Source organism: Alligator sinensis, unplaced genomic scaffold, assembly GCF_000455745.1.
Source record: "Alligator sinensis unplaced genomic scaffold, ASM45574v1 scaffold134_1, whole genome shotgun sequence".
Taxonomy (NCBI): Eukaryota; Metazoa; Chordata; order Crocodylia; family Alligatoridae; genus Alligator; species Alligator sinensis.
This window is the reverse complement of record NW_005841920.1, coordinates 819863-845331: the sequence shown is the minus strand read 5'-3', so window position 1 is coordinate 845331 and position 25469 is coordinate 819863. Positions and strand designations below refer to the sequence as shown.

General features: G+C 39.5%; 1 protein-coding gene across 15 annotated transcripts in view; it reads left to right on the top strand.

The window, feature by feature from the left end:
• Positions 1-25162, top strand: part of FRYL (FRY like transcription coactivator) — a 307800-nt gene extending 282638 nt beyond the window's left edge. For 9 of the 15 annotated variants that reach the window (XM_025198387.1, XM_025198393.1, XM_025198394.1 and 6 more), the window contains 8 exons: positions 4484-4636; positions 8934-9032; positions 14938-15006; positions 17640-17657; positions 18563-18673; positions 19749-19805; positions 20628-20824; positions 21265-25162. In XM_025198387.1, the coding sequence (XP_025054172.1) occupies positions 4484-4636; positions 8934-9032; positions 14938-15006; positions 17640-17657; positions 18563-18673; positions 19749-19805; positions 20628-20824; positions 21265-21523 (963 nt within the window). In that variant the 3' untranslated portion in view covers positions 21524-25162. The remainder of the gene's footprint in view (positions 1-4483; positions 4637-8933; positions 9033-14937; positions 15007-17639; positions 17658-18562; positions 18674-19748; positions 19806-20627; positions 20825-21264) is intronic. The other 6 variants (XM_025198396.1, XM_025198390.1, XM_025198388.1 and 3 more) reach the window with 3 other exon arrangements.
• The last annotated feature ends 307 nt before the right edge of the window (positions 25163-25469 follow it).

The following is a 25469-nucleotide window of genomic DNA, read 5'->3' as shown; positions in this document are numbered from 1 at the left end:
GCCACGGTAGGGGCATGGTGGTGATGAGCAGGGAGCTCCCACGAGCAGCCACGGCAGGAGAGGGCCGAACAGGGAGCTCCCGCGGGCAGCCGTGGTGTGCCGGCAGCAGTGGAGGGGGAGTGGCGAGTGCTGCCTGGTGGTCAGCGACCCCCCCCACACACGCCAGCGGCAGTGGTGGTGGCCAGCGGCAATCAGGGACCACCTGCAGAAGCCGTCAGCAGTGAGGGGGGAGGTGGTGAGGAGTGACTGCCCACAGGTGCCGCCGGCAGCATCTGCAACACATTTCGCCTGGGGTGCATGTGCACCCCCTATGTGTCACCAATACCTTAAATACTCCCTTTCAAAGAGTGGGGTGCAAACTGCCCTGGTTGCTGCCCCTGTTTGCTGATTCCCTGGTCACTATGCGAGTCTCCTTTTATATACTCCTGGGCCTGGACTGGCTATATCCCCTTGCGAGGGCTTTTGTCAGACACAGGTAGCAATCATCTAGTCAGCAGCTCTCCCCGCTGCTCAGGGAACATGCCCAAACATATAGCCCACCAGACAAACACTCAGCAAGCCAAATACATAGGCAGTCCTGGCCCTCTTACCTTCCTGGAACAGGATTTGATGCCTGGCTCCTCTTCCTTTTCCCCTTCCTCCTCTTGCTCCCAGTGAGCTGCTTGCAAACTGTCCTGTTTGCTGCCCCTGTTCGCTCACACCTCTCAAGCACCCCAAGCTGTGGGCTCCCTCAGCACTGTGGGCTGCTCTGCTCTGCACTGCACCTCCTCACCCTCAGGGAAGGGGGAGGGGAAGCCCAGAGACCCTGGCTGCTTCTGCAGCTGGAGCAGTGGGGTGAGAGGCAGCTGAGTGGGAGCCCAGGGGCTGCAACTTAACCCTTTGTGGGTCGCCAGTTAGGTGTGCATTCAGTGGCCCTGACCAAGAAACTATCCTTTCTCCTGCAGCAGGTTTCTGTCTCATTCCCTATGATTTTTCTGCTTTATTCTACACAGAACTTAGGATGCTACACATACTTGCTTCATTTTCAAGCCAGTTCTAATTAATGAATCAGAATTGCTCACCTCATTCATCCTGTGAAGTGAATGGGGCTGAAATCTGGTGGACAAACTAGCATACGATTACTTAACCAAGCTGCATCAGTACCCCATACACTGTGATCATCAAAATACCAAATTCAGCAGAAAAAAGGCATGGAATTATCAGTATTAATCACAAGGTCTGTTATTTTGTTTCCCTTAGGCTTCTGCCATTCAGGTTCTCTGTGCTTCTCCAAGACCTCCTGCTGCGTTTACCATTCTGGGAAATGCATGGCATAAGCAGCAATTTCTCTTCCCTGGCTGCTCATGAAAGGGCGAAACAGAAAGCAAGGCTTGTTGGACTACCTTTGGTTAGCAGTGAAGGTGTATGTCCTGGTGGACATCACAGTCCAGACTCCTGCTAAATCTCCATTCCACCCAAGACTGAATTGTAGTTTGGGTCCATTAAACCTTGTGCGACTCTGCCCCACTTGCAGTGACTAGTACATGTGGAGCAGCTTTGCAGTAGCAGTGTGACTCCACTCTTCAGCAGCTGAGTGCTGTTTTTTATAGTGACCTTGCAGATCTAGAGAAAGGATTCATTAGTGTATTCTGAGAAATCAGCTAACTATCCTAATTAACATCGCAGCAAAAATGAAGGTTTCCTGCTGCCAACCTGAGCAATAGCTGCTCTGGAATTTAATGGCTGTTATGTTGTAGAGTACAGGGGGTCTTCATCAAAATGCAAAGGTGCCAGGAAAATTAATTAAGGTTGTACAAGCAGCCTTGATCCTGACATTTCTGAAGTTGCATGTGTTTGATTTTGCTACATTTATGATTTGCTAATGTATTTGTTTTCTATGGTGTTTCAGGGCTTTTATAAAAAGAATACAAAAGATGTAGAAACTGACTCACTGGATCTGGCTAAAGGTTCGTGTAGTCCAGGCTCCTGTCAGATACTTCAGAGCAATGATTTTCAACCTTTCTGAGCCCACAGCTGATATTCTCATATTGCAGTTCCCCAGCCTAGCAGCCAGTTTCCCTTGTGGTTAACTTGCCAGGCGTACTTCAGGCCTTCCTTTGAAGGCACTAGCTTGTGAACAGCAGTGTACCCATGTTTGTGTGAGGCTTGTGCTCGGGCTAATAAATTTCATCCTTGACTGAACTGAAGCAGCTGCACTGTTTCTCATCCTAGATGTAACACATACAGAGGAGCCTGGAGCTGGGAACACTTAGTAGGATGGTAGCAGCTCCCCGCAAAGCTACCCTTGCAGCCCATACATAACATCTCCACAGTCCATTTGTTGAAAAGTAATGCTTTGGAGCAGGGATGTCAAACGCATCCAGCCCCACAGGCCAGATGATGGGCATAGAGCTGGACTGTGGGCTGGATTGGGCCCACAGACCATTCCTGTTCCCACATGCTGGTTCCAGCCCACATGCAATGCAAGGCCTGGACTGGCCACATGTGCTGCTTGCAGTATGCTCATTAGCCCTGGACCTCCATGTGGCATTTAGCACATGCCATGTATGGTACCCACACCAGACCAGCCATGCTGGCATGCAGAACTGGTCTAGGGCCCAATCCAGACTGGCCTCAGTTCTAGCGCATAGGGCAAATACAGCGTGAGTACCAACTTGGCCTTTGTGTGCTAAATGCAGCGTGCATTGACTGTAGCCTGACACAGCATACTAGGTTGGTCTGGAGCATACACTGCATGTGCCACTCACACCAGATCATCCCTATACAATGGATCTGGCACATACAGCACAACTGTGGGCTGATCTGGCCCCAGATCCAGATCCTCACAGGATCTGTCCAGCGTGAGCAAGCACCCCAAACCAGCCCTGTGCCGTCTGCAGCCTATGCTAGACAGGCTGTGCATACTGCACGCAGCATGTGGGACCAGTACTGGTGCGTGCTGCATGCAGTTGGCAGCACTGTGGGTCATCTTTTTGATGCCATGCTTTAGAGAAAAGTGCAGGAGCCCCATAGTAGGCATATGTGAAACAATCCATCATCCACGTAGGGCTTGGTAAAGTCTCTAATATTTTGAAATTGGCCTAAAACTGGAAACACTAAATTTTAATGCACCTTCCAAAATGTTTCTTGCAATTATAACTCTAGATATTACTGATATGAATATAAACTCCCTATCTGTTTTTGAAGTTTTCTTAAATCCTTGTCCTTAACAAATTTTTGTGACTTCAAGCTTAAATTTACTGTATCAACTTAAAAGTGATCTGGGTATCATGTTAAACAGTTTAATCATATATTATGTGAAAAATATTTCCTTCTAAGAAGATTTCATCGAATACTATGCCATCCATATCATTTCTGAGTTAATTTAGAACCCTGAGTAGCTCATATTTCTGCTTTCAATATGCGTTACTTCACATGTATTCACATTACATTAACTTGTTGAATTCACCTAGCATGTGTAGATCTTCTTAAAGGTCATTAATTTCTTCTTTGCTCCTGAGTAAAGTAAATAACACTGTCACCTGCAGATTTTGCTACCTCGCTATTTCCCCCAACTCCTTGATCATGAATAAATATATAAAACAGAAGATCTACTAGAGAACCTTGACCTGTCACTGCTGATCTTATTCCTTGATGAAAAATGACTGTCTAGTCTTACTTTTTGCTTTTTTTGTTAGCCAGTTTTTGATCTCTGATAATACTTTCTCATCTTGTGATCCTTCAACTTCTTTAATAGCCTCTCTCGCACATTCTTCTCAAAGACCCTTTGGAAATAAATGAATACCAACTAACTCCATTTTATCCACAGCTTATCTACAGAATCTCTCAGGGTTAGATTCTGGCTTTTCATGATTTTCAAGGTTATTCTGTTTTCCATTATCATTTTGACTAATTTGCCAGCAACAGATACAAGGTTTACTGGTCTGTAATTCTCCAAATCATCCTTATGGCCTGTTTTTAAATATCAGTATGCCTAGACAAAAGCCATTTGGAAACTTTCAAATATACAGCACTCACACTCTTTACATAGGAGTTTGCGTATAGTAACTAAGATACCCCCTACAGCTTATAAGATACAGGCTATATTTTGCTAAAAACAATAATGAAAAAAGTTTTCTAAAGTAACTTTTTCCTAAAGATATATATTGAATTTGTGGCTATGTGTGCGGAAATAAAGAGTATATTAATTCTTATGGAGTATGACATGTCAGAATTCACTACTTGGTACAATTCATCTCTAAATAAAGGCTTGAGGTATAATACAATATCATAGTCTTGAGAACAGTTTCCTTCCTTTTACTGTTTTTTTCCTCTTTTGCCAGTTGATATTTTGTGTTGTAATATGTTAATAGCAAAAGTGATGTGATGATAAGAATAGTTTACATATATATATATTCTTCGTCAGAATAAGGAAAATAGTTACCTTAATCTGAAAAAAGAAATAATAATGCAAAATATTTTTTTCTGTTTTTCATTATTCCAGACGATTCAAAGAAAGTTTGTAGCTATAACAAATGATTCAGTAAGTTTTCTTGGTGACGGTCTACAGCGCATTGGAACAAAATTTAGAAGTTCATTAGAAGTGATGATGATGATTTGTTCAGAATGTCCAACGGTCTTTGTGGACGCTGAAACGGTAAAATTTTACATGCACTCAGTTATTCAATGCTAGATTGAAATATCTGTCAATTTATTATTCTTTCTGTAAATTACAGAATATTACATTTTTGTGAAAGATTTTTAGAGGTGCTGACACATCTGCCTTTTTCCCTTTCCCCTTATCATGAATTCTAGTAGTAGGTAGCTTTTTGGGGTTAAAAAAGAAAATCAATTTTTTAAATAAAACCAAAAGAATATTAAAACATAGTACGTAACTATGAATTCAGTTGGAAACTATATCCCTTTCTGACTACACAAAATTGTGAAATATATTTTCTTCTAAATAAATTTTGTGTGTTAAGTATAAACAATAGACTAGCCTATAGTTATTATACATCAGTTAATTGAATTCACTGTTCTTATTAAGGTTTCACTCATTTGGAAAGCTAAATAATGCATCCATAATTGAAAACCTCATATTTATAGTCTTGTACCTTAAGGCTTTTTTACACTGGGAAATTTGCAGACATAACTGTATCAGTATGCAAACAATCTCATTCCTGAACACAAACATTGCCATCTTTGTGTGACTGTCCATATAGATTCCATTCTTCATGCCCTCAGAAGGCATGATGGACAGAGTAGCTCAGCCACCTATTGGGACCACCTTTCTCCCCCTGGCTGTAATATAGAAGGCTACAGTATCTGTCTTGACAGATGGAAAATCATTCTGTAAACATTTTTGCACACGTGTGTTTGTGTGCACACCATTTTAGTAGCAACTATACCAGCCATAGGGGAAATACAGACACATTGGGTGCCATGGGTAACAATCTGGGTAATTACAGCACACTGGAGCAGGCTCGATTTAGTCGAGTCTCCTAGAGTGTGGTAATGACCATGGTCCAGCAGACTCCACAATCCTTAAAAATGGCAGCGGGGGCACTTTAACTAAATAAGCTTTAGTTAAATCGACCCTACCACGATTTTTAAGTGCAGGGACGCTGATGCACAAGATGCTCCAGGCACTTTAATTAGTGGCTCTGATTAAAGCATCCCCCCTCCCCCCAACTCCCAGAGCACATGTATAACGCCCTTAAGGCTAGGCCTTCCCTATAAAGATTCCAAAAGGATAAAGTCATCCTTAGTGTATACCTGTTTCTTTCCCAAGATTTATGTTTGAAACAGATATAATATTTAACACTTTTTTCCTCTCAAACTATATACCAGTCAGTGGGAGGCTAAATTACATGATCTGAATGTCCCAAGAGCATTGTTTTACTGTATACATAGGACTTCCCTGTCTGTAGAGTCACTCCAGGTTTCTCTGTAGTATTTGCAGATGAGTTCAAGGTGTAAGATATTTCGAGCCAGAGATTATGAAAGTAGGTGTCCAGTTGCCTTAACTTCTGTTATGAACTATCTAATTTAGAGCCTTTGGAGCTGACCAGGGCTCAAGCACCATCTGTGCTTCCTGAGAGGCATTATCCATCTCAGAAATGTGCTGAGCAGTGATTTGGGATTAACTTCATACTGTTATGAAGCACTATTCCCTGTCTCAAGCATCAAGATCTGATGCTTGTTTTCATGCAGTGATGATACCGTCTTTATTTAGACAGACTCTGGCCATGCACTTCCATCCCACTGGGCAATTCCTTATTGATCACAGAGAGGGACTATACATGGACAAGCACTTAAAAGAATAGTAAATGTCTGGCAACTGCTTCTTTGAATTGAGCTGTCTGTCTATATTCTAGGACTCATCCCCTTCCCTGCTATGTCAGAGTCCTTTAATATTTGGATTTTTCATTGGGCCCCCTGTTCCCTTTATACCCTCAATAGGGCGCTGAGGATACTTATGACACATGTATAGCCCCCAAAAATTCTCATTTCAAGAACATGCACCCCAAGTGTGAAATATATGTGGAAAGCACAACTCAAAGGCTCTCAGTTCTTTTTCTGTTTGCTGCTTTTTCTTACATGTTTAAGAGCAGGACAGTAGAACGCAGATTTTTTTTTATTGGGATCATTTGAAGACATTTAATTTGCAGTGGGTTGCCAAATAAAGAGGAGCCACTCAGTTGATGCCTGCAGCTTTTACTTCTATGGCTGCCACTCAGCACAGCTGAAGTACATCAGTGGTCCATTAAATGTGATTAGAGAACCAGCATCCTTTAAAATAAAGGCCACAGCAAACCCTTGAATTACATCTGTAGTTCTGGGCAGCTGTTGGCTGCAGCTGTATGTACCCTGTAAACGCACTGCCCTTTACTATAGGCCACAGGTGGGCAATTATTTCTGGTGGAGGGCTGCTTACTGAGTTTTGGCAAGCTGTCGAAGGCCATATGGGTAGCCCTGCCCCTTGGCAGGTGCCCCACCCCCTGGTCGCCACCTTGGGACCGGAAATCCCACCCTCTAACACCTGACCTTTGCCACCAGAAGTCCCTCCCTTTGCCCCTGGAAGTACTCCTTTCATCAAGGGGTTTTGCTTCTCTGAACCAGAAAAATACCAAATTATATTCTAACAATCAAACATGTACTACAACATTAATTTCATTTCAAAAAATATTTTTGTCCTGATTTACATGCATTTGTGTTGTGTACATAGAGGTGATAGTATAATACCTTAAAAAAAAGTTTTACTCTTGTATATTGTGGGGGGGTGGTATGGGTGGGAGACTGGGTATAGGTTTGTGGGTATGTGGGGGGAGGGGGTGTGTGTGGGCTTTGTAGGGGGCTGTGAATGTGTGGGGGAGTATGGCTGGGGAGGGATGTAGCTTGGGTGGAGGGAGAGAGTGTGCCCACAGCCTGCCCCCCCCCCTCCTTCCCCCCTCACAGCAGGCAGAGACCCTGCCAGTGCTCCTGCAAGACTGGGCTCTGTGATCCTGCTACTCTTGACCTTGGGTCACTGGTGCAGGCCCCATGTTCCTGCTCGCTGCCACTTGCCTCTGTCTGCCACTGCTGCCCTTCTCCTGCCACTTCCTCATCCCCCACTGGCAATACATCGAGGGTGCATGCGGGTGCACATGCACCCCCTGAGAGCGCTGGTGCACCCCATTACTGCAGTGTTCCCAGGCAATGGAGGGGGCAGGCAAGAGCACTGGTGTCCCCCCTGAGAGCGCCGGCCAAAGAGTGCGCCAGGAGAAGCGATTCCCGTGCAGCCGATCCTGCTGACCTGGAAGTGCCAGCGGCATGCTGCTGCCAATTGTGGGTTGGTGGGATTGGGTACAGCGGGACACCCCTGCCCTGGGTCGCTAACTGTCTGCTGTGGGGGCAAGTGCCCCCCTGACTCAGGAGGCACCAGTCACCCATGCCATCCCCTCTCCTCCTGGCTGCTCAAGCACTGCATCCCAGCTGCTGTTGCAGTCTCAGCACTGCAGCTGGGAACCACGTGGTGCCGGAGTGGCGCGGGGTGGGGACCAAGGAAAGGGCAGCGGCAGGCAGGGGGAAGAGGCAGCGAGCGGGTATGCAGAGCACAGCGGCTGCCGGGCAGGAGCATGGAGCCTGCACCAGTGCACTGGGGCTAGTGCGAGTGGGGCCCAGAGTGGGGCTGCAGGATCATGGGACGGGGCTGCCAGGAGCTCTATGGAGCTGAGCTGGCTCCCTCCTCTCCCTGCTTGAGCAGTGCAGCCCAGCTCCATAGAGCCCCTGGCAGCCCGGTTCCACACTCCTGCTATCCTGCTCTGGGCCCTGCTCTGGGCTCCTGTCATCTTTGACAGGCAGCCAGGGGCAAATGCATATTAATTTTCTAATTTTTTTAGGGGCCCTGCAGACAAGATAGAATGGCCTGGTGGGCCAGATCCAGCCCATGGGCAGTGTTTTGCCTGCCCCTCGCTATAGGCTGTTTTGCACATACATGACCTAACTTTTAAAGGGAGGAGTCCCAAAGCTTGACTCAGAAACACCATTTCCTGTAGCACCTAGATCAGTGATTCTCAACCTTCCTAGACTCAAGCCACTCCGTGGAATACGGTAGCTCTCAGTTTTCACTTGTTTCTTGACTACTGAAAAATAGTAGAACTATTGTTCTGTTGCAAATAACTCTGGAAAAACCACAACAGAGCTTAGAACAGAATAACACCCTGATTGAGAATCACTGATCTAGATGCTCCATTTGAAGTCTCTCCCAAGCGCTGACTTGGCACAGCCCCATTTAATTTGCAGGTTCTGAATGGCACTCTGCCTTAGCTGATCTAACTGCAAATATTTTTTTAAGTTATAATTAGAGGTATTACCAGTGTGTGGACAGCTAGCTTTATGTGATTTCCCAAAAGAGGTCTAATTATTTAATAAGTGTTTTATTTATTTACTTATGGGAAAAAAATTTGTTTCAGCTGATGTCCTGTGGTTTACTAGAAACATTGAAGTTCAATGTTCTAGAGCTCCAAGAACATCTGGATACCTATAATACCAAAAGAGAGGCAGCAGAGCAGGTAAGTCCCCTTTATTTTATCAGCTACTTTATGCTGTAGGTGGACAGTGAGGGGGAGCTGCAAGTGGCCTGATCCTCATTGTGGCAGCACAGCCTCAATCCCTTCCCTGCCATCCACCCCAAAGAACACATACCAGGTGAAACAGCTGTGTGCGCCACTTTCTGGCACCCGTGTTTGGGGTTACCTACCCCTGCTGTAGGTCTGTTGGTTGCACTTATTTTTACTCTTGCCATTTAACAGAAATGTTTAAATTGATTGAATAGTCAAAGGGAGAAATTTTTTTTTTTTTTTTTAGATTTTTGGTTGTTTTTTCTCTTTATGGAAGTACTGTTTTTTTTGCCTGTCAGTTGAGATTAAAATAAGATGACATTTAAACATTATGATGATATAGTTTCTGTTCTTTAAGGTATATGTTAATGTCTAGACTTTTTGCAAAGGGCACAATGATTCAAGACTGAACTTTCAGCAAGCTGAGTATTTGCTTTTGTGAACCAGTGATACGTAACTGACTCCTGGAATATACAAACTTCAGGAAATAAAAAAAAATAAAAAAAAAGACATCTCTTTCAGGAAATGAAAGAAAACATGGCTCTAGATTCACCCTTGCAGATATGAAGAGAGCTATAATTTGTACAAACCTGTGTAAGGATTGTTGCACTAGATGAGAAATTTACCATGGAAAAGGAATGTGGTAACAGCATAACTGAGGGGGTGGTGTGCAAAAATAGCTGCTGCCGTCAGCTCTGCAGCAGCCAGGGCTGCCCCATGCATCATGGCTGCCCTGGGTGCAGAGCTACCCTGCTACACCTCTAGATTTGATGCCTTCAGTATCATCTAAAAGGTCCACTGAGGGAAGGCATTTTGAAAAGGCTCCTGGGGTTCTACAGAAGCCTTTTACAAACTGTCGAAGAGAAGTACAATTTATAAGTCGGTTTCAAGTAAACATTGCTGAGAACCTGCAGACCCTGGCATATCCTCAGGCATGAATTAGACTTGTTGGCTTTAAATTTGTTTGGTTTGCTCTTCTGTTTGGAAACATAAATGGTGTGAGGTCACTGTTTTGATATTTCTCTGATAGATTCACATAAGGCATCAGTTTGAATGGTAAGCATCAAGCTTTTGAAGTGCTTGAAAAATGTAATAGGTTTTAATACCTCTTTGAAATATTTTATGAAATAGTGCTTATGTTTTTACACATTTTTTATTGATGGAATCTCAAGTCATTCAGTTTCCAGAATAAAATACATTTATCCTTAATGGGACTTGATCAGTCTAAACTTGAGGAGAGACTTGGTCAGTTTGAACCTTACTTTCTAGGAGAATTATGTAAATCGTTGGTTTATATTTTTAAAAATCTGTCAATAATTGTAATAAGAGTTCTTGTCTCCTGTGAAATGTTAATAAAAGTCTTTACAATTCAAGAAAAGTTAACATACACAGGACATAATGAAAAGGACTACATTCAGAAGGCCCAAGCTGGCTTTTTCTGGAGTCAGCAAAGTCTGACACTGATTTTTCAATAAGAGTTGGATCAGATCCAAAATGCTATTGCAGATGCACAAAGTAAAATAAAAGAGGTTTTTTCACCATCATCTTATTCAGTTACAGCAATATTAGGAATAATTTTCAACCATAGTAAGTAGTAAACTTTCATGGAGGTGAGTTTTAAATTGGCCTCATATTTTTCAAGCATATGCTTAAGAAAGGAAATGGAAGTGGGTTTATTGGAAAAGTTATACAAGCTAGCCCTTCTAGCTATAAACCAAACTTTTGACACAACTGAGAGGTGCGGGAAATGCAGACTTCAAGATGAGCATGCTCCTGAATAAGTAATCTACCCCAGCACAAGTAATAGTCTGCTCTTAAATCATTTCTTAAAATAAATAAGAACTGGAAAAAAAATCAGAGAGAAAATATAAGTGGAGAGGAGAAAAGGTGTTTATTTACCAGTCTTTCTTCAGTAGATGCAATTTAAGCTCCTAAACCACTGTTTGACCACTAGCGAGTTACAGTAATCTGAACAAAAACTATAATACTCTTTAGTCTAAGAAAGAGAAGTTAAAACTTAAATGAAATGTGTTGTATTTCCATTTTTAAAACTTAACAAATTCTAAATAGAATTAGATTATTAGGAGCACATACATATATGTAAGTACCTGACAGTGACTACATATTCCAATTCAATTAAAATCTCATTTTTGGGATTCATACTGTATTTATATTACCATGGTATCTGAGTGTCACACACATAATTTCACATGCCATGTAAAACAACAGAAATATTTGAGGAAGTGCTGTTGTTCTCATTCGGCAGACAGAGGAGTTAGGCATAGGGGATGAGGGGAGAACCCCATGTTGGGGGGGACTCTTTACTGGAAGCTGGAGTGCATTACCTTGACCCAGCTCTTTAGCTTAGATAAATCGGGTGCTTCAGCTGTTTCAATTAGCTATTAGATAAAAGCACCAAAAAAGCCCCACTGAAGTGCCCAATTGATATAGCTGTTGGGAAAGCTAGGTCCAACCAAAACAGTGCCTCTCCTGGGCATGCGCTGCAGCAGTGTGCTGAGTTTTTAAGTGTAGCATCGTTTTTTGTTTTAATTTTTCCCCCCATATCTGCAACCAACCAGGGGGGCTAAATAATTTGCCCAAAGGTACACTGGAGATATGAGGTAGAACAAAGACTTTAATCCAGATGCATTTATACCATAAACTATGGCTGTACAAAATGGTATTGTTCGACTTGGTCTCTCCTAGAAATTGCATCTCGTATATCTTTTTAAAAATTCCTTATTGTAAGGTATTAATTTTAAATTAATTGCTTTTCTGGCTATAAATGCATGGTCCATTTTCAAGTAGGCTTTTGGACTTTTATTTTTGTTCTATTTTTCTTTGCCGATATTAAAATAAATTCTCATGGGGTTGTCTGCATTTTGTTTTTGTATAAAGGAATCTGATGGATAGGAACTTATGGCCTTTGTATAGCACAGTAGGAGCACACAACATGTTTTCTCTAGTGATTCTGTCAAAAGACTGCCCAAGGACCTGTTACTGTTTTCAGCCTGTCCTTTACTACAGTACTTGAGCGTGATTAGGGCAGGACAAATGTTTCACTAGGTCAAAGGAATTGTTCTGAAACAACTGAGAGCCTTGGGCAATTTTGATTTAATCACTTGCATCTAGAAAGGAAGGAAAAAACACATTATTTTGATGATTAAGCTTTTGTCATTCCTAGTTGGTTTAAATATTAATTTAGAAATGCTGGCTAATTTTCTCCCAAAGCTTCGTTTGACCTTTTTTTTACTTTTACAACTTTACAAAAGTATTTTAAAATGTCTTGTATTTGCTCATTTTTCATTTTCTGAGCTTTGTATATTATACAGTTCTAGTAGGCTAAGGAATCCTCAAAGGCTGAAACCCATTGATATGGAAACATCCAACACAAGACAACTGAATGAAACAAATGAAATAAACATAGGATACAAGGCAGGAAGTGACCTCCTGCATCAAGTCCTGTTCCCTGATGATACAATGTAGTAATATCAGTCTGAAAGCCAGTTAAAAACCTACTGAAACAACACTCCTCTGATTGGAAACAAATTAGAAAAGGGGCAAAATAAATTTGTTGGCTATATTTTAATTGCATTTATCTGATAATACTGCATCTTGTGCATGGTGTATTGTTTGTTTATTGGATTTCTGTGTCATCCCCCCCCCCCCCAATCTCTAAACTTTTAGCACACATGATTAACTTTTAAAAGCATAACTTTAACTGGTAACTTGTCTTCAAAATCAGTCCTAAAAATGTGGATTGCACTTGACTTTCAAAATGTGGTGTTCTGTATTAACCTCTCAAAGCAACATAAAGTTAAGGAGATAATGGAGTTATCTTTTACAAGGAACTTGCACTTAGTGCAATTGAAATGGGGAAGGCAAAGTGGTCTGTATGCCACCTATTCTGAAGCTAAATCAGCCCCTGGTGCAAGTCAGAGCATCTGTAATACTGTCTTGTGCAGGCAGAAACGCTATCTAGTATTCCCATTTTTGGACCCATGTAAAACTGGATAGGTGACCTAAAACCAGCATATCTGGGGAAGATGCTTCTAGGTCAGAGAACCCTCATCTATTCCCTAAGTAGAACTCTGTCTCCTTTGTATTACTGAACCTGTGGTAAGGGCCAAGAAATATCTATACTGCTTTCCTCTCAAGCCTAGGACAGCCACCAAGTAACAAACTTCACTCCCTTCTGTTTGTACAGACCTCAGTCTATCAAATAGGCAAAGTAAGATAGGTCTGCAGGTCCTGAACACTTACCCCAGCACCGCCCTTCGGCTCTTTGTCTAGGACCCCCATAACTATATTCTCTACTTAATTGTTGGGCTTGGATATACACGGAGCAAAAGCAAATGAGCAGGGCTTGATTATTAGTGTCTGTCCTGGGCTCAGCAGGACTGAGGCAATATATAAATGCATTGTGAATTAGTGGCTGTTCTGTTGCTGCACATCAAATCTTTCACTGTATTCATATTTATATCAGGGGGGAAAAACGCTGACTCAAAGAAATAGAAATAACAGAAAATAGAGCTTGGTGTGTCATGGAAAACTTAAAGAGCTTAAAACTTTTTTTCCCCAAATTGTTTTTCTCTTTAAAATATAAAAAATGTCAAAACAAGGGCAGGTGTGAGAGGTTAATATCAGGTTCCTAGTTTCTGATGTTATTTGCTATGATGCAGAGGTCCATTATTATTGATGGGTGCTGTCAGATACAAAGAAAAACAAGATTTTAAAAGTACATTGGTATCCATGTATCACTAATTGAAACTGACACCACAGTGTTTAGAGAATTCCAGTTCTCTTCCTGATAAGCACACAGGCCAAGTTAATTCACTAAGTAGACTTTATTAAATTGAGCAGATGGGAAATCACATTTTTATTTTACCTTTCTTGCATCAGTCAAAGGTTAGGAAAAGGTCACTTAAGATTTCCAGTGAGACTTATGATAGAAAGCACACATTAAACTAAATTATACTTCCTTGGATGTGTAGATTCTGTTCTGTGTTTTAGAGGATAATTCGCACTTTAACGTAGTTCATTACTATTCTGGTCACTCTCTGTTCACTTCTGTTTGCTTTCTTTTACAATAGGACCCCAAATGTACTGAGCACAGTGTAGATAAGTCCCTCATGTTTGTATTGTATATTTTATAGTAACCCTTTATAATGTATAGAACAGGCATAACTAATCTATTGAAATCAATAAAGCACCTTTATTATATTCTACATGTACAAGTAATGTAATTCTCCTAATCTCACTAAAATAGTTCTCAAAAAATACAAAAATTCCAGCCTTTCCTTTTATGATTCTGGTTCAGCAATTTGTTAGAAATGCTGTTGGGATGCTTGTGTACCTCTTGAGTCATTAAAGGAATTAAGAAATAATATTGTAATGGAATTTTCTGGAACAGAGTAGAAGAAAAAAATACTGTATCATATTTAATCAAAAGGATTTCCTCTTTCCTCTACCATTTTGCCTCCCCACCTTACTTCCCAAATGTAACTGTAGCTTAACATTGAACATATCAAGTAGTCCTGCTCTGGAATATTGAAAATTGTATGAAAAGTTCAATGGAGGGAACTAATTGCTACAAAACATAACAAAGTAGAATTTGTTGGGAAGGATGGTCCTGGTAAGAAATGAAGTACCAGGCATCGGGTATCTGAAAGGAGTTTCAACTAGTATTAAACAAGATGTGACTAAGGCTATACACATATATTAATTACGTTATTTCATTAAAAATTGCCTGGGGACATGGAAGATCTTTATTGCAGTACAGTTCTTTGGAACTTTTCTCATGTATTTTGGTTTACTCGGTCTTTCAAGGTTAATTTTGCTTATGTTTATTTTGTAGTGGCTAGAAGACTGCAAAAGGACATTTGGTGCTGATAATGGCATTCATGGAACTAACACAGATGCTCAGGTAGGTGATTGTCAGGTCTGAGTCCTATTATATCGCGTATTAAAATTAAAAAATATACAGCACAAAAAACTTTGATATTTGCAGCGAAATTAAAGAAGCTTTTGCAGAGCTTTTCATTTCAGTTATCAGACTATCTTTTGGAAACTTTGATTCTTATAAAATATTGGCCTAATAATAAAGGGTTCCCTTTTATTAAAGTGAGCAACAAGTCTTGGGTTCTAAAAGCTTAATAACACTGAGTAGATAAGCAGACTCGATACCATCTGAGTACCAAAGTAAATCTGTCTTTTATGCAGCTGTTTCTAGAAGAAAAGGGATTAGTATTCTGCTTCTGTACTCAGATAAACAGTCTGGCAAAAGAGCTGCCCAAAATCTAATATAATTAGAAGTATATAAATACATATGACCTTTCTAGAATAATGTGTTTGGAAGGCTGAAAGAGGGGCTAGGTAGCACTATGGCAGAAACCTCATCAAACTTTTTGGAAATTACTGAAGGTAAGTATTACAATTCCCTCTTTATTGCTAAAGAAACAAAAATGGGAGAGCCGAATACAATCCTTCCTTGAATCCAATGCACTTCACAGGTTACTGACAGGACAGAGGTTTTTCTTTTTACATAAACTAATACTGGTTTGAAGGAGCCATTGTGGATTATTGAAAATAAGGGGACTGTTTTGGAAATCCTTATAAGTAGAATGGAATCCTGATAGACAAAGTAACTAACTTTTATGTACAGAATATAAAGTGCTTTTCTAATTTTAAAAAATGGTGCTTCTTTAAAAGATATGCTTAGTTTACTAACATAAATAAGATTTTTCCTGCTAATTTTTAGCTCTGCAGTCAAGACGGGTAGTAGGCAATGAGCTAAATTCAGTTCGGGTTCATGCATCACCAACAGAATTGTAATTACATTTAGTTACAGGATCTTTACTGTTAGTGCAAATGTGTGAGCCAGCAAAAATTATCTGCATTATTTGATTCCAGGCTGAGCTGCAGGACTGGCAATTAAAAAAAATCACATTGATGTCTGTAAACTCAACAAATGTAATATGCAATTTTTCATTAGATTTGAAAAACATGCAACTTTATTAAAAGTATTTATTTTTTAGAGTAAATATGAAACCAACAGTGCATTATTTCAGTAAAATTTCATCTGAATTTTCAGAAAATTGTCCATCCTTTAAAAAAATCCATGACATCTTTTTCTTATATCTTTGCCTTATAATAGTAATAACAGATCCTGCTTGGCATGTGCTGAGACTTAACTGTCTGAAGTTAATGACATTAACTCTTCTTTGCAGGTTACTAAGGGCTTGATCCTGTGCTCAATGAAGTCAGTGTGAAAACTCCCATTGACTTTGGTAGTTCAGGATCTGGGATTAGTCTCCTGGAAATGCACTCTGTATCTCTAGTTACTTTTTATATGCTGAACTGTTACATGATAGTCTGTATCAACTACAGAATAATCTTCATAGATACATTCTGTAATTATGTTAATAATAAGGTATAACTGCTTTTGTCTGGTGGAATACTCTGATTGTGCCATCACATATATGCTTCTAATTTCTTAATGTTAAGTGCCACCAATATGTTAATGTTAAGGGCCACCACTGTACAAACAAGTAAAAGCAGGCGTTGTCCCAAGGAATTTGGTTTCTAAAAGGCTTTTCTGACTCTCTGTACTCCCCCCTCCCCACCAACCGTTCCTAAAATATCTTATGCAAAATCTGAGAGAAATTTTGCACTGAAGTATTTTAAAGGTCTTAGATACACATTCAAAGACAAGGATTTCCTGAGTAGACTCAAAATCCAAATCAATGGAATCCCCTAAATTAATGAGAACTCCCTCAATTTCAAATTGAAAAGTATGAATTCAGAAAAAGGCAGTTGTCAGATATTTATATCAACTTGCCTTTGTTTTGAAGTTTATTTAAATATGTATATATCTATGCCTCAGGCCCTTTCTGTAGTGTGGGTTAAGGGGGGGTTGTTACTTGAAGTGTTTTTTTGCTAATGCGGTAGGAAAGCAGGGTGAAAGTTACCTTTTGTCAGCTATATGAGTGAGTGCCTAATAATTATACTTTGAATTCAGCTTAATATTTTGCCTATGCAGGTTGCAAGTACACAGTTTATTTACTCTGGAGTCATTTACCTCAGATTTTGCTCTACTGTAAGGAGCAGACATGCCTTAAGTAGGCACCATCCGACTGCCTTAAGTAGGCACCATTATAGCTCCTGGTAGGGGTAGAACTGGTTTGCACTGAACAAATGAATACTTCAAAAATCAACGATGGTAGTGGATGCATGAAATGTATACTGCAATAACTTTCTCTGGAGTAAATTTATTCTGACTTTCTCAGAAATAACTTCATGCTTGAGAACAACAGTCTCTGCAGAGTAAATGCTGTGCATTGTGTCCTCTCTAACTTTTGCTCCAGGAGAAAATTGAGTACTCTCTAAAGTAATTGTGTTGTCTCTCCACATTGTCAGAGTACTTTTTGAGAATGGTAGATGCCTGTTTTCTTCCAGTTTACCTGGGACATCTATTACCTAATCAAAATTACTTCCTATACTAATTCTTGATCTTTTTCTTCCTTTGTATTTTTGTGACCTGCTCACCTTCTTGCTTAGCAAATGGAAGTTCTAGCAGTAAGTGATGGTTCTTGCTTTATTAAATATTTAAGCATGCTAGTCAACAAATTGGTCATTTGTCTCTTGTCCATTTGTGACATAGCAGTGTCTTGTCATAGACTACTCTAAAAGTGCTTCAGTTTTGTATACTCCTAACCTGTAAACTGTTGGTTCTTTGTACATAATAGGATGCTGTAGTAATACAAGTTAATAGCAGATGACCCTATTAGCTTTTTTGTCTAAATCTAAAGCAATATTAACATTGCCTCCTCTTTGACTAGTGTGTTAAATACATAATAATCAAATAAAACAATGTGCAAGTTAATATTGCTGTTTCATTCCAATACGAATATCTATTTCTTAAAATCATAACTAGCTATCATAAAGGAAACACTATTCTTAACAGGATTATATTAGTTTCCTCCTCTTCTATCATGGAATTACAATCTAAGCACCAAGGTATATGATGTATTAAGAGGGAAAAGATTCTAGGCTCATCAGCCCAATTGTTTGTTTGGCATCAGGCTGGAGTTTAAACTGACAGGACCCAAAATAAATAAAAATAACTTTTTTGGGCTGGAACATAACATTTTTTTCAAATGTCATTTGAATTACTTTTTGTTTTCTTGTTGGAAATGTGATTGTTCTTAAAAGTTATACCTTTAACCTGCAAAATATATACTACTTCATTTCTAATTACAAATCTAGTCCTGAATGCAGCTTTCATCTGCCTTTCATCAGCTTCTTAATACATTTAGCTTGTAAATCTTCTAGACGTTTTTGCCCCTTGCAGTAAGCAAATAACTATTTTAATATTTCAAATTCTATGCTGAACAAGCTGCCTACAATTTATTGCCTGTATCTCATGTGTAGTAGGTTAAGAACCCCTCAGTTTAAAATAATGTTGCTCTTTACACTTACAGGAGCTGGAATTATGCCGGAGGTTATACAAGTTGCATTTCCAGTTGCTGCTTCTCTTCCAAGCCTATTGCAAACTTATCAATCACGTGAACACAATCCAAAAAGAGGCAGAGGTAAAGAAAATTGCACTGTTTAGCTACCTGATGTTCTAAAATGACATCCATTTAAAAATACATAGTTTCATAATGTTTTTAAGCAGTGGGACATCCTTTTTGAAAACAGAGGTGCGTAACAAACTGATTTGCAGCCAAGAAACAAAAGGTTTAATTTAGAACTTGTAATTATTTTTTTAGTCATTTTAGTATGTCTTTGTTGATTCTTGTACCACTTAGTCTTTTTACTGAACCAGGAATGCAGGGAATCAAATGATCTTAAGACTCAAGGATTTAAAATATTTCAGCAGCACTGTTGGTGTAATCTAATCAAGCTGTAAATGAGGTACTTCAGCGCCAATCAAGAAAGTTTTGTTAAGAAGCCCCTTAGTGCCACCCCCTGTGTTTTCAAATATGTACATGGTTATATAATCAGTTTGCAGTGAATGTTACAAATAATATCAGCCATTAGCAAAACACAATTCAGCCTTAGGACTATATACTATCAATATAGGCCACCTTTTATGTCCAGAAACTGGTAATGCCCTCAACACAACTACACGTAAGGCAGGTATCTCAAGTTGGAGATTAAAAAAAAATCAAAATTAGTTGCATGTTTTTTTTAAATAGCCACTGTTTTTCATAAGGAGATGAATTTAGAGAGACTGAAGGATCATTTAACTGCTGATGCTGAAAGGACAGCTGGGCATGTCAGGAACAGCAAGCATTTCTTGTTAAATCCCAGCCTCCCCTTTCCCTTTTGAATCCATTATGCAGATATACATACATGCTTTTAACTTAGTGTGCTGCACTCCAAAATGTTTTCATTCTTGAGGTGCCAGCTGTGCACTGTTGGTGCATGATCCTTTATGACTGATCATGTCTTAAAGGACAGTCAGAATGTTTTTGGGCAGTCTGTAACTAATGACACACTCTAGTATCTGTGATTTTTTTTTGTGGCTTTTGAAAATTCTTCTCTGTAACAACAACAACAAAAAAAAATTAAGGTAATGGGGAGTTTCAACTTGGTCTTGCCTGGGGCAGCAGGAGGAAAAACAAAGTTTAAATGTTGCTCCTTTATCTTTCTACCCAGTAGATTGGGAGTTATGGGAGAAATGAGGGGCAAAATGCTGCACATCTCTCACTTGACCAGGTACTTTGCTGCTTTGTAGAGACTGGAATGAGGATATTGTTGATATGGCCAGCTGTCTTCTAGTTAAACTGTTTCCGCTGCTGAAAGCATAACTGGGCATTTCAGGAGGAGCAGGCAATTTGAAGTAATGGTAACTGCCATGCATATCTCCCTTATTTGCTGTCCAAGTCCTCATTTCACTCTTTAAAATGTGTTCATACTAAAGGCCTAGTGTCTTATTAGTGATCTGTGAGGTTTTTTGCATTGTTATTCCTTTAACTTAGAGGAACAGCATGAGGAGCTAGTTACTAGGTTGGTTTTGCTTTCTGTTTGGGCCCTGGGCAGAGTACATGCAAGCGCTAAGGCAGGAACAGTCCTACAGTAAAGAATGCTGGCAGAGCCACACCATATTGTTGGATCACCACTGCTTGCACGCATTTTCCACCTTAGTTTCTCCATACTCGGGTTTTGTTTACATGTAATGACATAATTTTAGTGTTATTCTTCCAAGAGAGTCCAATTATTTCAGTTAATAAAAGGCCACAGATAGGTAGTGTGTAGCTTCCCAACTATTTAGGGTTATATTTTTCTGAAAAGCATTCCAGAAAACTTAAGAGGAACTGATGATGGTTTGATCAAGTACTCATTGTACATACTTGGGCTATTTAATCATGCAAATACGTAAGTGTTTGGGCCAGGTGACACAGATGGCATCCTGGTCCTAGGCATCCTCTTGTACACTTCTCTTGAGGGTAGAGGAAGTGCAAGGCATATCTCTCCCAACAGTTAACCTAGTTGACCAGAGTTTTTAATCCACAGAAACTCAGCCCTTGTCTGTTTTAGGTTATAAACATGTCAGAAGAACTTGCTCAGCTGGAGAGCTGTCTGAAGGAGGCTGAATCTGCCTCAGACAGTGGTAATGAAGAAATTGAAATCCCAGAGACTTCCCAAGCTAACACAGAGACGGCCATTCATTCTCTCATTGAAACCTTGAGAAGCAAGGAGTTTCTGTCAGCTGTTGTACAAGTCAAGGCTTTCAGGTATAATATGAAATGATGTAAAAGATTATGCTTTCAGGGATGCACTTGTACAGCTTGCTAATGGACATTTTTAATTTAAAGATTGGCTTGGCTCCAGGTTTTTTTTCAGCTCCTTCTGGATGTAGTCATTGAAAAGGACAACTGATCTGTTTTTGTTTCCTTTCTCTTTCATGCAGTTTAACATTTTAAAAACGGTAGTTCTGATCCTATTGTTAAAGAAACTCTTTGTATCCTTTAACAATAACTACGAACCTTTTAGAAAATTACCTTGTTAATAACCATGGGACTGCCACCTTACAGAACTCTTTGACCCCTCTTTTTTTTCCTTATGTTGATCACTCATGTATAAGCCTTCTTTAAAAAGAAAATTAGTTTTCTTGACTAAATGGCATTCTTAAAAAGACACTAGAATACTAAATATTTTAATTATGTGCTTACAGGTCTGTTTGGCCAAATGACATATTTGGAAGTTCCGAAGACAACCCAATCCAAACACTGATGCATATATATTTCCGTCATCAGACTCTGGGTCAGACTGGTAGCTTTGCAGTAGTAGGCTCTAATCAAGACATGTCAGAAGCCAACTCAAAACTGATGGAACTTAATCTAGAAATCCGGGAGTCTCTGCGCATGGTGCAATCTTATCAGCTCCTAGCAAAAGCCAAACCAGTGGGAAGTATGGCAAGCACTGGATTCTGAACAGTGGTCATTTAGGAAAAGAACTGAAGCTGACGATGCCTCAGAATATTATCAAGCACCTTTCACAGAGGAGGGGAAAAAAACCTGACAGCAGAATTTTACCACAGCAAGAAATTATTTCATCAAAAAATTTAAGTTCCAAAAACTGATGGAGTTAACATCTTATTGACTGTTGTTTCCCCACACGGTCATGGTGTGGGCAGCAGTTGTTGGGGTTTTTTATCTCACAAACTACATGAAAGGAAAAGGGCTAAATGTAATGCAAAGGCATGCATTATTCTCTGTAGAAACAGAATTGAAAATGGTGTTGCAGAAATTGCCTCCAGATGTTGAGACAATTTAAAGCAGGTGGGATGAGGCTAAAATCAAGACTGGTTTAATTTTAGCTGAAGACCTGCAAGGCTTCCTGACTTTCCAGCAGTAGTAAATATAATCATCAGCTAATGCCTAATGACACACTGCAAAGTCATGAAGAATGTGCAGTAAAACACAAGCAGAAAGAGGACCTATAAAGACTTTGCAAAAAAAACATTGAGTTCTCAATGTTTTATTTGCTCTTTTTTGTCTGTAACAAGGAATTGTGTGAGAGTTGGAATGTATGGCTATATGACAGTTGCATTTTGAAGGTATGGATGTTTGATAAGGTCTCTGAGCATGCCTAAAAGAACACTGCAAGATTATTTTTGAAAAAAAAATATTTTATTAGATCTAATCCTCATAGTGTGTAAATGTTAGGACATTTAATAATATTTTAAACTGGGATTCCCCAGTATTTCTAAAAGAAATAATATATCTGTTAACTTTATTGGAATGCTGCTCAGTTCTCTGATCAGTGCTTATGTTACAAATATTGATAACAACTAACCAAAAAGTAGCTGCCTGCAGAGACTTTAAATGTATATTAACGATATATGCTGCCCATCAGCAACTCTCATTAGAAGAAAATTAACTTATTTTATTCTGTATATATTCTAGGAACTGTATAGTGTAAAAACAGTATTTTTCTTGTACATTTGTGCAATGCACTGTTATATGAGAATAGGTGTACAAAGCTAATGGGGGGGGATGGGAATTGTGGCTATTGGTAGTAGAATATGTGACTTGCAGTCTGTGTAGTCTGCAGAGTTCAAGAAAAGAGCGTGAATGCATTTAGATGCATATTCATGATTCATTACACCTAAGGAAGTGGGACTATTTAAAAAAAGAAAGGAAGGAAGAGACTGACTACCAAAACATGCAAACCTGCAATATACTTATAGTTAAACATCAAAGTCTGTAGCATAAAATGAACTGGAGTCTGCTGAAACCAATAGCATTTTGTAAAAGCAAATATATGAATGTAGTCCCATGATTTGAAAGGAACACCCAGTATTTTTATATGCATCTCTTACCCACTGTGATTTTTTTTTTAAACTGAGCTCTGTAATTCCAGAGTTTAGAATGTAGAAATGAAATTCTTAGCTTTGCCTTTTCTTGGGGAAGTGGACCCCACTAGAAATGTAATTATGCTGAAATGCATTAATTGAAGGCACTGTGCACGCTGTTGGACTGCTGACAGTAGTTATATTACCTTAACAAGCTCTGTAACTGGTCAAGGCACATTCATAATCACTGTATTTTTGACCCTGATAAAACTGAATTATTTTGTTGGTTCTATGGTACTGTAGATGGTGTTCTTAATTATTTAAGTATTTACTGGGGATATGTAGTTTTATTTAGTGGCGCGTTACACTTTTATTTACATCATCTCTTTTACCAGCCTTTTTTGTAAAATAAAAACATTATATATGCAATTTTGTGTATCTTTGCAAGCTAGGGGGATGTGCAATACTGTCCCTTTTAGAAGCTGGTAAACATTTAAATGGAAATCTCTCTTAGTAGTAAACATGCTATATTATTTTGACAGTGAATTGACAAACCTTAGATTCGGACTTCTGTATTTTTTTTCTCAAAGACCCTAATAAGATTTTAATATGGTCCATCATGAATGACTGATCTTCTCATCTAATTTCTAATGCTCAGTTCGTACCCATCTGAATAGAATTAGTCAATCTCCTATATGTGCAATTATTGGACTGAATTGACTCCAAGGCCCAACCCCATCTGGGTGTTTTCTCATAGCTCCTCCACCCCACCCCCCAAAGGAATACATCTCAACATACATTACCTCATGTTTTGCAGAGAGCATTCTGTAATCATGTTTGTCTTGTAATCTCTTCTACACTACAGGACTATATAACACATCCACAGGTCTACGTAACAGAGGCATTGGTATGCCTGTTTACATGGACTTTCTCTTGCTAACAAGAGCAAGCACTTCCACATCCATGTCTCAAGAATAGCAAAATTCTTGCCCTGGCCTAGCAGCTGTCTTAGATTAATAGTCCAGAACAGACCAGCAGTAAGCAAGCACTTCATCTAATGCTGAAGCCAGAAGAAACCTATTTGCAATTTAAGAGGAGTTAAGGTTAGCCTGGTGAAATCACAAAGTAATTAAGCAAACTTCTCAATAAGACAGAGGGGGGTATGCTGATTACTGCAAAGATAAAGCAATAAAGGACTTGTTTCACTGGCTAGAAAATGCTGCTGTCTATCAGCAATTGCATCAAGTGTCTAATATACTAACCACAAAATTACTTCCTGTTCTAAGGAAGATAAAGATCCTGTTTCATATAATCAAAGAGCCTGTGGTGTTCCTTTTATACCCCATTTGATAGTCCATAACCTGGCATCCACAACAGGTATTGTATACAATAAAGGGTGTGAGGGTTGCATTTGGCATAGGTTTTAGGGGTCAGTGGTTTCATATTCAGCATGATTCAAGGATGTAAGCCAGTTGCTGGGTCCGTGGAATATACAAGGGTAAGGAAGGTAATGTTTGCAGAACTACAGAGTATAGATAGCTCACAGGAATTATACCTTTACAGTCATCAAAAGTGCCTTATTTTTCAACTCCCAAAAGTGAGTTGGGACTTTGCCCTTGTTCTGCTGAAAGAAGGGTCAGTGAGGGTAGAAGTCCAGTCTTATCCCTAACCACATAATATAGCATTTACCAGACATTGACACCAGTCTCACTAATGAAATTGTGGCAATCCAGAATCTCAGACTATAGCATCAAGACCCAACTTCTTGCCTCATCACTGATATAGCACTTCAGGATATTATGGCAGTAGCACCTACCAGTTTGGCTGGAAGTGTGGTAATGACAACAACAGAAAATAGTATAGCTCTCTGCCTCCTGAGTGGCTGCAGTTTAACAGAAAAACCAGTTACATGCAGTAAGTTTAGAGATAATTTGATATCTGATTCTATAAACAGCCTTCCAGACCAAACAAAAGTAAAGGTACACAAATATATGTGTGCTTCATAACTGCCAGATAACCTTTAATATTACGAAGCCCATCATGCTGTTGAACAATACTGCATTTTAATCACAAGGTAGGCTTAAACAACCTGAATCTTTCAGGGTTGGGATTTTTGTATGTTTCCCTCTCACAGGCAACTGCCTATCTCCTCTTGATCAAGTCTATGGTTCCAGGCAAGAAAATGCTTCATGGCTCAATTTTTTGTCTGTAGAGCATTAAAGGCGCATATAATGCATGTACACACACTCATTTAAATGCAATAAACACACATACAAACAAGCATACTTGGTTTGTTTTTTCCATCCAAATATCTCAAGCTAAACAGGATGATGAATACAGCACTGTATCGCACTGAACTAAGAATAAAGATTTTGGAAGTGTGTGAGGTCACTCAACTCATCCCATGACAGCTTTTTAGGCTGAACAGTTATGAGTCACCCTAGACAAAAATGGCAACATTGAACTCTAACACTTTCATTGAATACTACAGGGTTGCCATATTCTTGTCTACAGATGTCCCCTTTGGTGTTCCAAATAATAATTCTTCTGGCTAGAAATGAGAAAATACTTTTATTTCTCAT